Source organism: Atractosteus spatula, chromosome 7 (assembly GCF_055471065.1).
Source record: "Atractosteus spatula isolate fAtrSpa1 chromosome 7, fAtrSpa1.hap1, whole genome shotgun sequence".
Taxonomy (NCBI): domain Eukaryota; kingdom Metazoa; phylum Chordata; class Actinopteri; order Semionotiformes; family Lepisosteidae; genus Atractosteus; species Atractosteus spatula.
The window spans coordinates 45866832-45881065 of NC_142712.1; the positions used below are offsets into that span (position 1 = coordinate 45866832).

The 14234-nt window shown below is 39.7% G+C and overlaps 1 protein-coding gene across 1 annotated transcript; it reads right to left on the minus strand.

Annotated features, from left to right (window-relative positions):
• Positions 1-492: 492 nt before the first annotated feature.
• LOC148831139 (transmembrane 6 superfamily member 1-like) lies at positions 493-12738 on the minus strand. The gene is made up of 10 exons (XM_088922394.1): positions 11735-12738; positions 11284-11387; positions 9938-10035; positions 8304-8407; positions 7720-7802; positions 6508-6626; positions 3953-4057; positions 3200-3292; positions 2693-2812; positions 493-1204 (listed from the first exon to the last, which is right to left on the minus strand). The coding sequence occupies exons 1-10, from the start codon at positions 11824-11826 to the stop codon at positions 1013-1015; spliced, it is 1110 nt and encodes a 369-aa protein (XP_088778520.1). The 5' UTR covers positions 11827-12738; the 3' UTR covers positions 493-1012.
• Between the last annotated feature and the right edge of the window lie 1496 nt (positions 12739-14234).

Consider the following 14234-nt stretch of genomic DNA (forward strand, 5'->3'; position numbering starts at 1 on the left):
TTTATTTCATCAAGCATCTGTAAATACTAATTGTTAGGAGCTGGAGTGTATTGTACAGTAAGTGCATTACTCACATGCTACCTTATTTCCTCAAGATGTTTTCCTTTTTAAACTATAAATGAAATCTGAACTTCCTTGTGTTTTTCGTAAAAAGACGTTACTCACCAATACGTACTGTAGCCTGCCTACAAAAGGAATCTCACTACTCTGGCCTCTGAAAGCTTCTGGAGAAATGCAGAAATTTATGTCGAAATCTGCCAAAAACTGATTCACACTGGCATCACTTAATTTTGCATTATAATTTCAAAAAGACATTATTTAAAAGGTAAATTTGCATTTTCTGTACATCAGATTAAAAAAAAATGGATTTACTTGCTATGTTGATCCACAGTTACTAGATTGGCGTTCTTTATGAACAAGAAATTACAATGTTTTATACTTGAGTCCATATATTTTCAAAAACAGTTTATATTTAGAACAGACAGAGAAGGATCAAATAATAACATTGATTTTATTTACATTTTTGTCAAGGTATCACTTCTGCATTCTTTATAAGGTCTTTTTAAGGTTTCTAACCTAACCACAGTTGTGCACAGCTTAGCATGTACAGGCTGAATACCAGAGTGGCTAGACAAAGCAACCTAATTTTTTTAATAGTGTGGAGTGACAACGCTTATACCACTGTTCCCAGTGTACTAACCAAACAAATGATTTTCTTAAGGAATACTTGAAAATCTTCATGAAAATGTAATATTTTCAATAAAATCACAAACACCAAATAAAATTAAGAATTAAACAATAAAAAAATAAGTTACAGCAACACAAAAATACTTTCTTTGAGTAAAAATAAGGCCAAAGCGATAGACTTTATTCACAATGTCAAGTTTCCTTTTGGGTCAAAGGAATGTTTCAGATATGGATTTTATTTTGTTGCTTCAGGCTTTTTCTGTGCAGCCTTGAAATACTGACCACCTCCAACAAAATCCATCCACCTGTACTGAACTCTCTTCCTTCATTCAGTCTTTTTATCTTCTTTACGTCTGAGGAAGAACTCTGGCCTGCTGACGCAGCGGTAACAGAAGAGCTGAGGTACTACTCCGTACAGGATGTTGATGATAAGAAAGAGATTCTTCGCTTCTTCTGGGACTCTGTAGGTAAAGGGAGTTCTGGTATGGAGGGAGGCACCGATGTGAGAAAACTGAGCCTGAGAGAGGAACCAAAGATTAAAACCATGTAACATTCTTGAGGAATCGGCTGCCAGACGAAGGGCCCTTATCTGACTGGTGGAGCTTTTTAAAACCTGCTGTATCTGGTGTAGACAACAATTCCAAATGACTGCATTATTGCCTTTGATTTGGGGCAGTTCTGTGCACGTCACTGTTGCTGACTGCTTCCTTTAGCCTCATTTAGAGCCCAAATACTGCATTTTTTTTTTTACCGAGGTCAGAAAGATCTTTTCAGAAATACCACCGCAAACCCTCCTGTTAAAAGCACATGGCGCTGCAGAGTGGCTGATATCAGTTTAGAGCTTTAGGAGCAAAGTTAAGACTGTGCTGGGATTAATAATGGCACAAAAACCTTTATCTTGACAAAGCTGAAGTTTAGTTTACATCACAGCTGGGAATCTGGCCTTTGTTGCTGTTATCAAGTTTCCTAGTGGAGTGAGAATTTTGAAGCTGCTGTACTGCTTTCAGCCTGCAAGGGGCTGCACTGAGCTGTGCAATTATTTATAACTCGCGCAGCTGCCATTTAAAGATCACATCATTCCTGTACAAGCAGAGAGGTGCCTGGCTTTTGTCTCCCATTGTTTTTTTCTGTGAAAGATTACTAAGAAACATTTAAAAAAATGTAGAATGGTTTCTATGCATAAAGCAAAATCCCATTTTCAGAGCCTGTCTTAAGTAGATCTTTCAAGATACCCATTTCATTGTTAATTTATAAATAATCCTCTTCTGTGCCAAGAAATACTAGTATCTGCAATGCATTCAGGGCAAAGAGTGCAGAATACACAATAAGCAATTCATTGCTCAACCTGATTTTTGAAAATAGTAACATTAGCCATGACTTTTGACTGTATATACTATTAGCAAAGAAGATTAAATATGAGTTACAGATAGTTTTCCAATTTTTCCAAATCCAAAAGATCTTTGAAGGTGCCCTAGCAGCTCTAGAGCGGAGCCATAAAAATCAGGATTCAGTTAATTACAGCACTCTTCCACTGTGCAGGTCCTGAGAGATAATAAGCTGCAAATCAGATACAGGCCTCCTTGAACGGCTGTCACATCCCACAATCGGTGGTTAAAAATAGCGACATCCAGAACACTTGTTTTAAAAAAAGCCCTTCACAGCACGCTGCTGACTGCCACAGAATAATGATGCATTCGTTTTCTCCCGAGCTTGTTGTCCAAACCACCCTGCTTGTATCGTATCCCACAGGAACCTACTGTTCAGGTTTCTATCTTTGATGATTAAGCTGCCTTCCCTCCTGTGGAACACACAAAACTAGTCCTCGTGCTATTCAGCTTATCTGTTATTTCTGTTGTTGAAAACTCTTCTGTTATGCTTTTTCAGGGGGGAGGGGGGGTTTGGTGTTTGTCTGGAAAGAAAGCTACTTTTTTCCTCGCTCCTTCCCAAGAATGTGTCTCTTGCAAAAGACATTTCCACAGACACACGAGAGTGCTGCTCCCCTCACCTGCGCCACAGCTCCAGCGTGCACCAGAGCGAGGTCCGGTATCCAGCTGCACCCAGGAACCAGCAGACCGTAGAGGGTGACAGTGTAACACGGCACTGAGTAAAACAGGTTCACCAGCATCTGTCAGGGGATGAGAACAGCTGTTTGTTGTTTATGTGAGCTTCTGGGGGCACAGAAATGACCAGTTGTTTTCTCTCAGTTTGTTTTAATTATGCAGAATTAGTCTTTGCTTGTTAAATGAAAATTTCGACAAAGTCTCGTTGGAAAAAGTTATACAGTAGCTATCTCATGTAACAATAAAAGGTTTTCTGGGGGTGTGTTTACCAAGGACAACTTTAAATGTGCAATTCCCAGGAAGACTTGTTGAAAATCCCTGGGAATACAGTTAGTGGGTAGAAGCTCTGTCAGTATAGCTTTAGCTGCGCCACTACTCATTGCTTGACAAAGGTTTACACGTTTCCGATTTCTTTTTGGAATGTACAAGAGAAACAGGTTTTTTCTTCTCACCTGGATTTTGGGATAGGCTGCTGGATCCTTGAGGTAAGGCTCGCGGTGCTGGAGGTACATTTGACAAGGTGTTGAAGGGCAATCCAGAACTACCTGCGAAGAGCTGCTGTTAGCTGGCTTCACACAGTGAACCTCCTTCAGTGGAAACCTGAGCAGGCACAAAACTCGGGCTTCCAAAATTTCAAAGTAATGCAGCACTCTTACCTGCCTATCTCTACGATATTGGTCAATCTGTAATTTACTCATTTGTAAATATATTTTGTTTCTGTTTCTGAAAAGAATTATTTCCTCCATCTGGCAGAAAGAGTGCAGGGGAAGTCAGCAGCACTCTCTGTTTTGCCTTTTTCTAACATTAAGTACATCACTGGAGTACTTCCTCTGTGATTACTGTTACTTATTTTCTGACACTGGCCATCCTAGACTTGCAAATAACACATGGTAAATAAGACTCTTAAGAACAGTAATGGAAACACTACACCTCTTATGACACAAAAGATAGAATCTGCCCTTGCTAGAGGAGCTATTATTGGATTGGGCTGCAAATATTTCAGGAGCTTGTGGAATATGAACCAAGCTCTGTTTTAAGATGTTCTTGGTGCCCATACCGGCCCCACACACTACTCTGTGTGGGGTCCTAATATTTTGGCCAGTGGGTGCACTATTGTGAATACAGAAAAATGAGTTGATCTCGGTGGTCACACACGTCAGTGCCCCAGGCATCAGACAGTCAGCCTGTGCCCTCTGTGTTCCTACCAGGCCTCTCAGGATACAGAAGAGTGCAGCAGGAAGGCAGTAGAGAACGAAGAGCAGGTCTAGGGGCCTCTGCACCAGGCCCTTCCTCTGGGCTTCCTCAATACTCTGAACACAAAATAAAGCCCATATCACAATCCATCCATCCATCTTCTAGCCACTTTACCCAACACAGGGTTATGGAAGAGCCAGGGCCTATCCCAGCAAGCAATGGGCTCGATATGGTACACCATGGTCAGTATGACAGTCCTTCATGGGGCAGACAGACACAATCACAGACACACTCATACCAGGGCCACTTTTTTCAGGAGCCAATTTGCCTACTAGAGTGTCTTTGGACTGTGGGAGAAAACAAGAGCTCCTGGAGGAAACCTACACTAACACAGGGAGAATATACAGACTCCACACAGATAGCACTCCAGGTCCAGAACTGAACCCAGGGCCCCAGTGCTGCAAGGCAGCAATGCTAGCCACTGCGCCACTGGGTAACTCTTCCACTATGACAGTGGTTCTCAAACTGTGGTACGCGTACCGGCAGTGGTACGTGGAGTGCAGCCAGGTGGTACGCCAAATGATCCTGGAACTGTGTCCTGTGCGCTGAAAAATCGGGACGGGTTTTCGTATTTTGTATTTTAATACGTGTCGAATACACAGCCTAAGTGCTACGATACAGTGCGCACTAATACTTCAGTGGACACAAGAGATACTCTGTAATTCTATACCACTCTATAGGAATGCGTGCTAAGGACGCAAGTGACCAATTGTATTTTAAAAAAGCTACTGTATCTCCAGCAAATAGGAGAATGTGCGTGATTTTGGAACAATGCCAATGTTGTAAACACAGGAATGCATAGAAATGCGTGCTACGAACGCTGGTAATCTTGTGAGCACAGGAAAGCGTGAAAAATAACAGAAAAATATTTAAGAACTGTTCTAAGTTAATTTGAGAAAAATACACCGAGCGTCTCTGTGTTTCACTCCCATGCGCATGAAATAAAAACTTTAAATAAATACGGAAATAAAAACGAAAACGCGGAAAAATGCAAGCTTGCGGATTGCTAAAGCAGGTAAGTCCCACACTATTTTTGAAGAACCTTATTTACCGTTGGCAAAAGAGCTGACACGTATTGTGTGTGGAGAAAAAGCTGCTGAACAGCTCGACCTGCTGCCCCCTCCGAAAGACACGGTCACTCACAGAATTATTGAAATAGCGGATAATATCAAAAGTACGCTGGTAGAACATATTAAGATGAGCAGATGCTTTTCACTGCAATTAGATGAGTCTGTAGTCGATTTGGCCAATTTGCTCGTTTACGTTAGATACGAGTTTGAGGGTACGTCCCATGAGGACTTTCTGTTCTGTAAACCGCAACCAACAGGAACTACAAGAGAGCACATATTTCAGCTTCTGAATGAATTTATCGAAGAGAATGGGATCGACTGGATAAAATGTGTCGGAGTTTGTACAGGCGGTGCTAGAGCAATGACAAGCCGACATAACGGTGTAATTGCACGAATTAGAGAGGTTGCTCCAGAAATGAATGGACGCATTGCAACATCCACCGCCAGACCTTTGCCGTCAAGAAAATGCCTGACGATTTAAAATCTGTTAGACTCTGTTGTGAATTGTATCAAGGCTCGAAAAATGAATTCACATCTGCTTTGCTCGACTAAACAGGCTCACCCCTCTCACTGAAATGGTGCTTTTTTATTAGTTGTTGTTACTGTTTTTTTCTGTAAAACACTTTGAGAAGCCACCTTTAAAGGCGCTATATCAAATAAAGTTTATTATTATAATATTTATTATATGCATGTGTGTGTGCACGCGCGCTCATGTTGGTCATTGAGAATTTCTGGGGTTCCTATGAGATGATGACTTGTAGGTGGTACTTGGATGCTTTGGTTCAATTAGGGGTGGTACTTGGTCCAAAAAGTTTGAGAACCACTGCACTATGATATTTGACAAAAACAATCCTGTGTTGTCTATCCACATTTTTTCCATCAGAAACTTATGAACTTTTGTTATAATAAAAAGGCAGCTATTCTGGAGGTCTCCCCTAATGGATTTCCAAGTCGGCATTATTTCACCAGAGTTTTAATCACCTAGATGTACATCTGGAACAATTCATGGGGAACTCTTCCCAGACCCTGTGTTTCACAAAAGTAACTTAAAGGTTCACTTCATGTTAAATGTAAAAAGCAGCCCCACAAAATAAAATAACCCAGATTTATCACAGAATTATCACATTTGAATCCTACTCAAGGGAGGACTGCCTTGCTTTTAAAAAAACATATACTTAAGAGCTTTGCAGTACTGAACAAAGATTTGTTTGTACTTCTTTACAAGCATTCTTCATCTGCCTACCTTCCAAACATTTAGTTGATTTCAGCACATCTAGGTAAAAGTTAGTTGTTTAAATTAAACAGATTACATTAAAAACCTGAAGTGTCAATGAAATCAGGGGATTTCTATGCAAGTGCTGGTCAAGCTGTGATCTTTATATACACAGTGTACTTCAGCACACTAAGCTTCTAGGTTTATTTTTTAGTTATTTTACCAGAGGCGGTGCTTGTCTTGTGCAGGGCTGACTGAAGATCCGGAAGCAAGCCCACACCGACACCAGGACATATGGAGCAGTGATGAGGAAGGACGGGCTCAGCTGAGTCCCATACTTCCCTAGAAAGAAAATTACAGAAAATGACACCTCTTTCCCTGCAAGCATCATGAGTGCACAGAGAGCAGACACCATTGGACTAAAGGCAAAGCTGAAGTCCCTCATTAAAGACTTGCTCTTGGTCTAGGCCCGAAGAAAGACAAGATAGGGTTCAGCACACAGGTAAAAGCACTGAGAAGAAGCTACATAGAAAAATGACCTAAGCATTTATGTTGACACATCATTTACATCTTCTAGATAACGTGGGGAAGAAATTAAAGCAAACAACATGCTAGAATAGATAAAAATAGAATTTAAATCTAGGAATGGTATGTTACAATTGTCTAACACACATACTGTATACAGTATGGTCTCATTAAGAATACCACGTACAATACTGGTCAGCAATTTATAGAAAAGATACTGTTGCTCTGGAATCTGTCCAGAGAGGAATGACTAAATACATTCTGACAGGTTGAAGGAAATGAACCTTTTTAGTCCTGAACAAAAGACTACAAGTTTTCAAAAACCTTTCGGGATCTGACCAATTTCTTCAGAATGGACAGTGAGGCATGAACCAGAGGGGACACATAGAAACTACATGGAACTGCACTTAAAACGGTGAACAGAGGGCAGATCTTTACACAAAGGGTTGTAGGAGTATGGAACAAGCTATCCAGTCATGTTGTGGAAGCGGACATCCTGGCTTCTTTCAAAAAAGGGCAGGATGAGGCCCTGGAATCAATTAACCTCTAAGTACCAAATAGGGCAGGGGGGCGAATGGCCTCCTCTCATTTGTAATCTCTCGTGTTCTTATATACCATTAAATCTTTTTAAGAATTTGATGCTTCAATTAAGTAAAATACAGAAAAAAAAATCCAGTCTCAGGCTTCACAGCATTCTGTCTAGCCAGACAACTGAGACTCTCTGGCAGCAGGGTCTCGTAATGATGACATCATCACTGTTTCGCTCAGTGAAGAGTCATCCGCTAGAAACTGTAACTGCTTTGCCCAGTAACATTCTTCTTTGATGTGTGAGACAGTTAACAGTGTTAAGAAACATAAACTAAACACTTTCCTGAGACATGAAGGGTTTAGAAGGACAAATTCGTCTTACCAACAATGTTTCCGGGAATGTAGACTATGAGACGCATTAGGAAAGACCCCACCCAGTACAGGCCAATTGCTCTGTAACTCTCCCTACCAGTGAAAAAAAAAAGTTCTGTTCAGACCGACAGAAGCCTTTGCAAATCACAGTCTTGCAAGTTCAATAACGCATATCTATATTAGGAGAAGAATTCAGACATTCAGAAAACATCTGTAAAAAAGCAATTTTAAAGATGAAACATCAGTTTTGCATTTGTCCAAACAGCTTGTGGTTGAATGGGTTTCACATTCTGGAGATTATTTGGCACAGACTGGATTTCCAGTGGAAAAAGTGAAACGTCTGTTCATGATGGTATCTCATTGTTAGGAACATACTAAGAATTGCAGGGTCAAATGCAGTTCAGCAGCCTAGTTAGGCAAAATAGGTATAAGTGATAAAAAAATATTTTAATTATCCTTTCATTATAGTACATTAGCATATATGAACAATTAAATAAAAGTCTAGGTTGGATGGATGTGTCAATTGCATGGATTCTACTTGCTCATTAATATATTTAAAGGAGTAATGACAGCACCTCATTACTTCATTCTTACCCCCAGGTTATTGCTGCTACCATGAGCAAATACATGAGATAGTGCACACAGCCATCCCAGTAACAGATCATGTGTCCGTGAGCTGTGTTCATGTAGGGCTCTCCCTGGAAAACAAAAGCACAGCCATGAAGATCAGTGGAGAGAAAACAGAGGGTCCTGCAAGGGATGAAGGCTCAAACTGATATGGAGTACCACAGGGGTCTGTAATACTGTAGGACCTTATTCTCTTCTTCTTCTCTTCCTAACTCATAACATTTATCTAGAATCTGGTCTGACTAGATTAGATCGGATTTGAAAAAAAACTGCAAAGAAGATTCAAAAGAGATTGAGCCAAAATTCAAAATGGGCTAACACAGAGCTGGTTTCATCCAGTTTAGGCAAGATCAGAGTCTTACATGCTGGTAGCAGAGATATAATGTACAGATAGAAGAAACTCAGGGCATTCAGAAGTTCTTAAGAGTTTGGTATTTTAGGTTGATACTTTCCATCTTCTAGCCAGTGTGGGAAATCAATAAAGATGCAAACAGAATTGTAGGATGTATACTTAAAAGGTTAGAGTTTAAATAAAGGGATGTTATAATATTGTACAGTACATTGCAGTATAGGGAGGCCTTGTTTTGAATACTCTATACGGTTGTGGGCATCACATTATATATTATTAATCACATTATTCTCAGGCTGAATGGAATGTCCTACACTGACAGGTTAAAGAGCTGAACTTTTATAGTCTTGAATAAAGAAGACTACTAGGGGACCTAATCCAAGAGTTTAGAATCTTCAGGGCACTGACAAAGTCAACCCAGTGGACAGAATTTAGATCAACAGTGAAACACAAACTAGAGGATACAAGATCAAACTATTTGGAAGTGTGTTTTAAACTGTGAACAGAATGAACTTCGTTACACAAAGGGTTGTGGGTGTATGGAACAAGTTAGCCAGCCATGATGTTGATGGTGATACCCTGACATCATTCAAGAGACAGCTTATTACAAACTACAGCCAAGGAGAATGCTGCTCTATGATTGGCCAGTTTGCAATGGACATATGATGTCATCTTAGCACCTACTCTTTATCACACTACTCTTCTGAGTTATTTTATTTTATCAGAGCAAAGCTATTTACTCTGATAAACTAACACGTTTTCATTGAATGACTTTCAGCCTTACTGCTTAAGTAAATCTCAGCATGGTCAAGGTATTGAAATGCACTTGTCACAAAAAAAGAAATGCTTGAATGATAATTATTAATTGTTTGATCATTTGTAATTGTATTTTATTTGATTGTATGCATTTTTAGAAGGGAAATATATTAAAAAGCTCACATTTCTGGTGGTTTTTCAAAGGTAACAAATCATTTACTTTGTCAAGGGTTAATATTACTCCACATACTGTACGTACACATGACTTGCTGACATTTCTCAAATTGACTTTAAAAACCACAAGTGTCTCAACAGGAAACCCCAGTTGAAATTATGAAGAAATTCCTAAGACTCCTGCTGGAAAATAAAAAAGTTACACTAGATATGTGCTGAGTTCCCTTTTTAACATGATCAATGGCATGTTTCTGGTTCTTGCAGGGCACTGTCAATAAGACTGGGATGTTCATAAGTAAAACAAGACGTTTACTTCACTTACCTCTTTCAAATAAAAGGTCATGAAACCATCTATGATGCCATCTTGTTCAAGTCCTATAATGAGGTTCACAACACTCAAGAAGGCAAATATGGCGTAGACTGGGGAGAAAAAATAAAAAGGAAGACACCACTTAACGTGGACACGAATCACAACTTTGAACTGCTGCCCCTTGTTCCCTGGACATCTCCCGCATAAGGCACTGAATTCTAGAAACTGCTTTTCGTTCGACGCGATGTGAAACCATTTCATTTTGACCTCTGCTGTTTCACAACAAGAAAACAGTTATGCAGTTAATTACCAATATCTGCTGTTCCAATCAAAATGACCGCTGTACTGTATGTAAGCAGTTATTTTAATTGATTTGCATGGAATTTCTGACAGACATCATTACACTGATCTCCCTTGACGCTTCTGAGCTATTTCCTCTGGATTTGTGCAGCTATGGGTTTTATCCCTGTCTGAATCTTCACTAGAAGCTTGTATAGCTGAACTGCTAGCCTGTGTCCCACTCATGTTTTCACAAGCAACATGTTTTCCACGAGCTGAGCCCGTTTTAGCACTGACTGAACAATGCCGCTGGGGGCAGGCAGCTGTCGAGCGCCACAGAGATTGGGGGCTGGCCTTTTTAGGACAAAAGCAAAATTTAAAGGGAATGGATAGGGCTCCAAACTTGCAACTAAAATGTTGTGCATTAAAATCCCAGGTGAGGCACAGCACTCAGAATGCTCCAGTGAATGTCTTGCTGTATAAATGGGTATTCTTCAGGTCATCACTGCAAAAGTGAATTTGATCTTAGCTGGTTTATCTGAACTATATAACGAAAAACTTTTTATTAGTATGAGTTTAAATGTATGATGAATTGGGCCGTTAGAAACGGTACACCTGCTTTTCAATGAAAGCCAGTCAGCTCTGAGTGTTGACTGCCGCAGACAAGCTGAACTGAGTGAAAATGATGAAAGCGGTCGCCCAAGAAAAGACAGAGGTATCCAAAGTGACTTCAGATTAGAAAGGAGGTCGACGTTCAAAAGAGTTCTGGCACAGATGCTCACTGTGACAGACAAACATGGCACAGCGAGGTTCGCGTTTCTTCCCTCTATGCAGGAAGGCAATTTAAAAGGTCTCAACACTTCCATGTAAAGAAAGACTGTAGTCATGAATGGTTAAAATTCCCCATGCTGATAGAGAATCACTGCAGTTACTGTTGTTTACTTACATTAAGATTTGTACGCGGTATTCTATCATTTTTATCAAATATTTGCACACTTAATTCAGGGCAGCAGTACGGTCAAGCACTTGACCGAAAAAAAACATTATACAGCATTACAGATGGGAGATCTTTTTCTTACCATAGAAAAGAGGGTCCTTCGGCGGACTTCGCTTAAGCAACACTCGTGCCAGTATGGCTATGATGAGCAAAACTAAAGCTCCTGCGACCAGAACCGCTCCAGTACTGGGAAAAGACAGTGTATTCAGCACACGCATAAAATATTTCTCCTCAGTAGTTCACAGCCTCTTAAAAATTAGATTAATGATAAAAGTTGGTGCCCAAAATAAAACACGAGAGTGGTCAGGCGGTTAGGTTCACAATTTACATGTATTCTAGTGGCCTGCGGTCAGCGGTGCGCACTAACGACTGAGAGATTATCTTAACCTGCAAAGCAAATGTACATTAGCTAAATTTTATTTTGAATGTTACCGAGTTGCTTCCTTTTTTACTTCATTCGGCAATCATTCGAAATATATACATCAACAGCTTTAGAAAACGCATACATAATAGGCGGGCCAACATAGACTCACCTGTTTGTATAAAACAGAAAGTTAAAAATGTATGTGATTGGTATTGACAGAAAAGACAGCACAAAAACTCCAGTTCCAGCTGAAGCACTCATTGCAGAAAAACTTCCGTGTTGTCGCTACGGTCAACTTTCTAAAAATGCATTTTTGCTAAGAAAAAAAAAGTGAAAAACAGGAGTCGTTTTTGAAATACGCTGGTCCCTCACGGAGCAAGCCGGGGCGCAGTTTCGCCGAGCACGGATTACCAATCAGGGAATGCGCGCACTGGTCCAGAGTCTCCCGGGAGAGAGCTGGCGGCCGTGCGCTCAGGAGAGGGGACTGCGGGCTCCGGCGCGCCCCTCCAGGGCACGGTTGGCCAATGACGCACGAAGTACTCGCTCAGACACAAGGCGATGGCTTGACTGCAGTTCCAAATTTGCTCTTCCAGGTCGAAATTGCAAAAAAAAAAAATAGGACACGCTGATGTCTCCACAGCTGATTCAACTTTTTTTATCAACCAATGGTTTCAGAAGGCTGCGGTGCAGTGTAGAAACCAGCGAGGCGGAGCTGTGCACGCACGCATGCACGTAACACACTTCTGTCTTCAACAGTAGGGCAATTTCCAAACCTCTCTTCTTCAGGACAAACTTTGCTCCTCGCTCTTCGAATCCAGGGGTAAATAGTAAAAGTAAAATAACAACGTCTATATAAAGTACATATATATTACGTAATCTAAACGTATTTTAATTTATTAAGATTTAGGAGTTAGAAAAGGCGGGAGAGTATTAGGCAGCAAAAACTCGTTCACTCCCGATGTTGTATATTCGTACTTCACTATAACTGCAATGATTTAATTTAGCTACAATAAAAAATGCAAAAAAGGTTATGACTTTTATTTCTGTAGCGAAACTGATGAGAAACCGTTTTGCAATAGCAGCCGTGATACCTAAAAATATCCCTGTCCGTTATCTTTAAACACCTAATTATGTGGCCACGAGGAATCTAATGACTTTTTAGGTTTAACGTGTGAAACTGAAACGAGTTTGTTCTGACATAATGCACATTTCTCAATTCCAAAGGAACTTTCAAGGACAAGCAGCCCTCTGCTGGCCACAGGCAGTATTGTACACCTAACGCGCTCATTCCTGAATTCTGCATTTTCAATCCGACTCAAATAAGGAGCAAACGTGATGTTTAGATCAGCTCTAAATCGGGGCAAAAACTGAATAAACAGTCGACAGCAGGTACTTTGATTTCTTGATTGACAACTTATAGCTAAACAAATACGTTAAGGAAAAACATTTTTTTTAAATTTAGAACGTACTTTCAAAATCATACACCATAAACCTAACACAAACATACCTGTTACCAAGTTACAACAGCAAATAGGTGACTCATAGTTATAAATAGGAAACTCTTTGAAGATGTCCAATGTCCAATATATCAAACAAGTATTTCGTCCTCAGCAAAGAAGAAAATGATACCAAGACAGGGGCTGTGCAAAGACTGTCGAATTCAATATTAATCTAGGAGAAGACGACCTGTTCCAGCTACAAGGAACACTTAAGTTAAACACAACTTCAGGTTACGCTACTAATTGTAATTAAGGAATCAAGGGAACAAGAGTTGTTATTCATAGTCTTTTAACAAAAGTCTTAAAACGTCTAATATCCACTTATTGCAAACATTGGGAATGCAGCACTCATTCATTAAACGGGTGACACGTAATTATAGATCTGCACGACTATGGCGTGGGTTATGAATATTATTTAAGAAGAGCTTCGTCTGCATGGTAATAGGTCTAATAGTCAATATGGATTTAGAAATGGTAGGTCTTATTTAACTAACTTGTTAAGGGTTCTTTGAACAAACAACAAACAGTATATTTCATGTTCTAAACCGGTTTTTGATCAATTTAATCATAAAACATTAATTCAAATGAGTTGTGTTAATAGATTATACCAAGACAGGGGGATTGAAAAAATGTAAAAGAAAGATTTTTCCCAAGATGTAAACAATTAAAAACTGGGCTGACATTTATGATAGTACTGTATTACACGGATGAAACAAACTATAGCTGTAAGATGGGAAACAGCTTTAAGAAATTATTTACGACAATGGTTCAGGTGTTTATGCAGACACATTATTTTACACAATATGATGAAAAGGGGGAACACAATGTTTGGATGTTATAGTGCAGTATTTATATCAGGGGATACCATGTGAACATTGTACAATGCACTAGTAAGATCTCATTTAAAAGCATTTTTTTACAATTTGGTCATGATTTTATCCGAAATCAGTCCAGAGAATAGCGAACAGACACAGTCTTAAAGGAATGTCTACTCCGACAGGTTAAAATAATTTAAACCATTCTATTAAAAACATGAGCGAGCATGGAAGGTATCGAATAAAACCATGTTCTTTATTTACAGAAGCAAACTGGTCATAGTATGAGTTAAAGCTTTATGACTTGTGTATTATTACAATTCTAATCATCTTTACTTCATTTTGTGTCATTACA

Coding starts and splice junctions, on each gene's coding strand:
- LOC148831139 (XM_088922394.1), bottom strand. CDS start 11,826: ATGAGTGCTTCAGCTGGAACTGGAGTTTTTGTGCTGTCTTTTCTGTCA. Junction 10,036..11,283: donor GAAGGACCCTCTTTTCTATG/GTAAGAAAAAGA, acceptor TTTTCTCCCCAG/TCTACGCCATATTTGCCTTC. Junction 8,408..9,937: donor TGACCTTTTATTTGAAAGAG/GTAAGTGAAGTA, acceptor TTTGTTTTCCAG/GGAGAGCCCTACATGAACAC.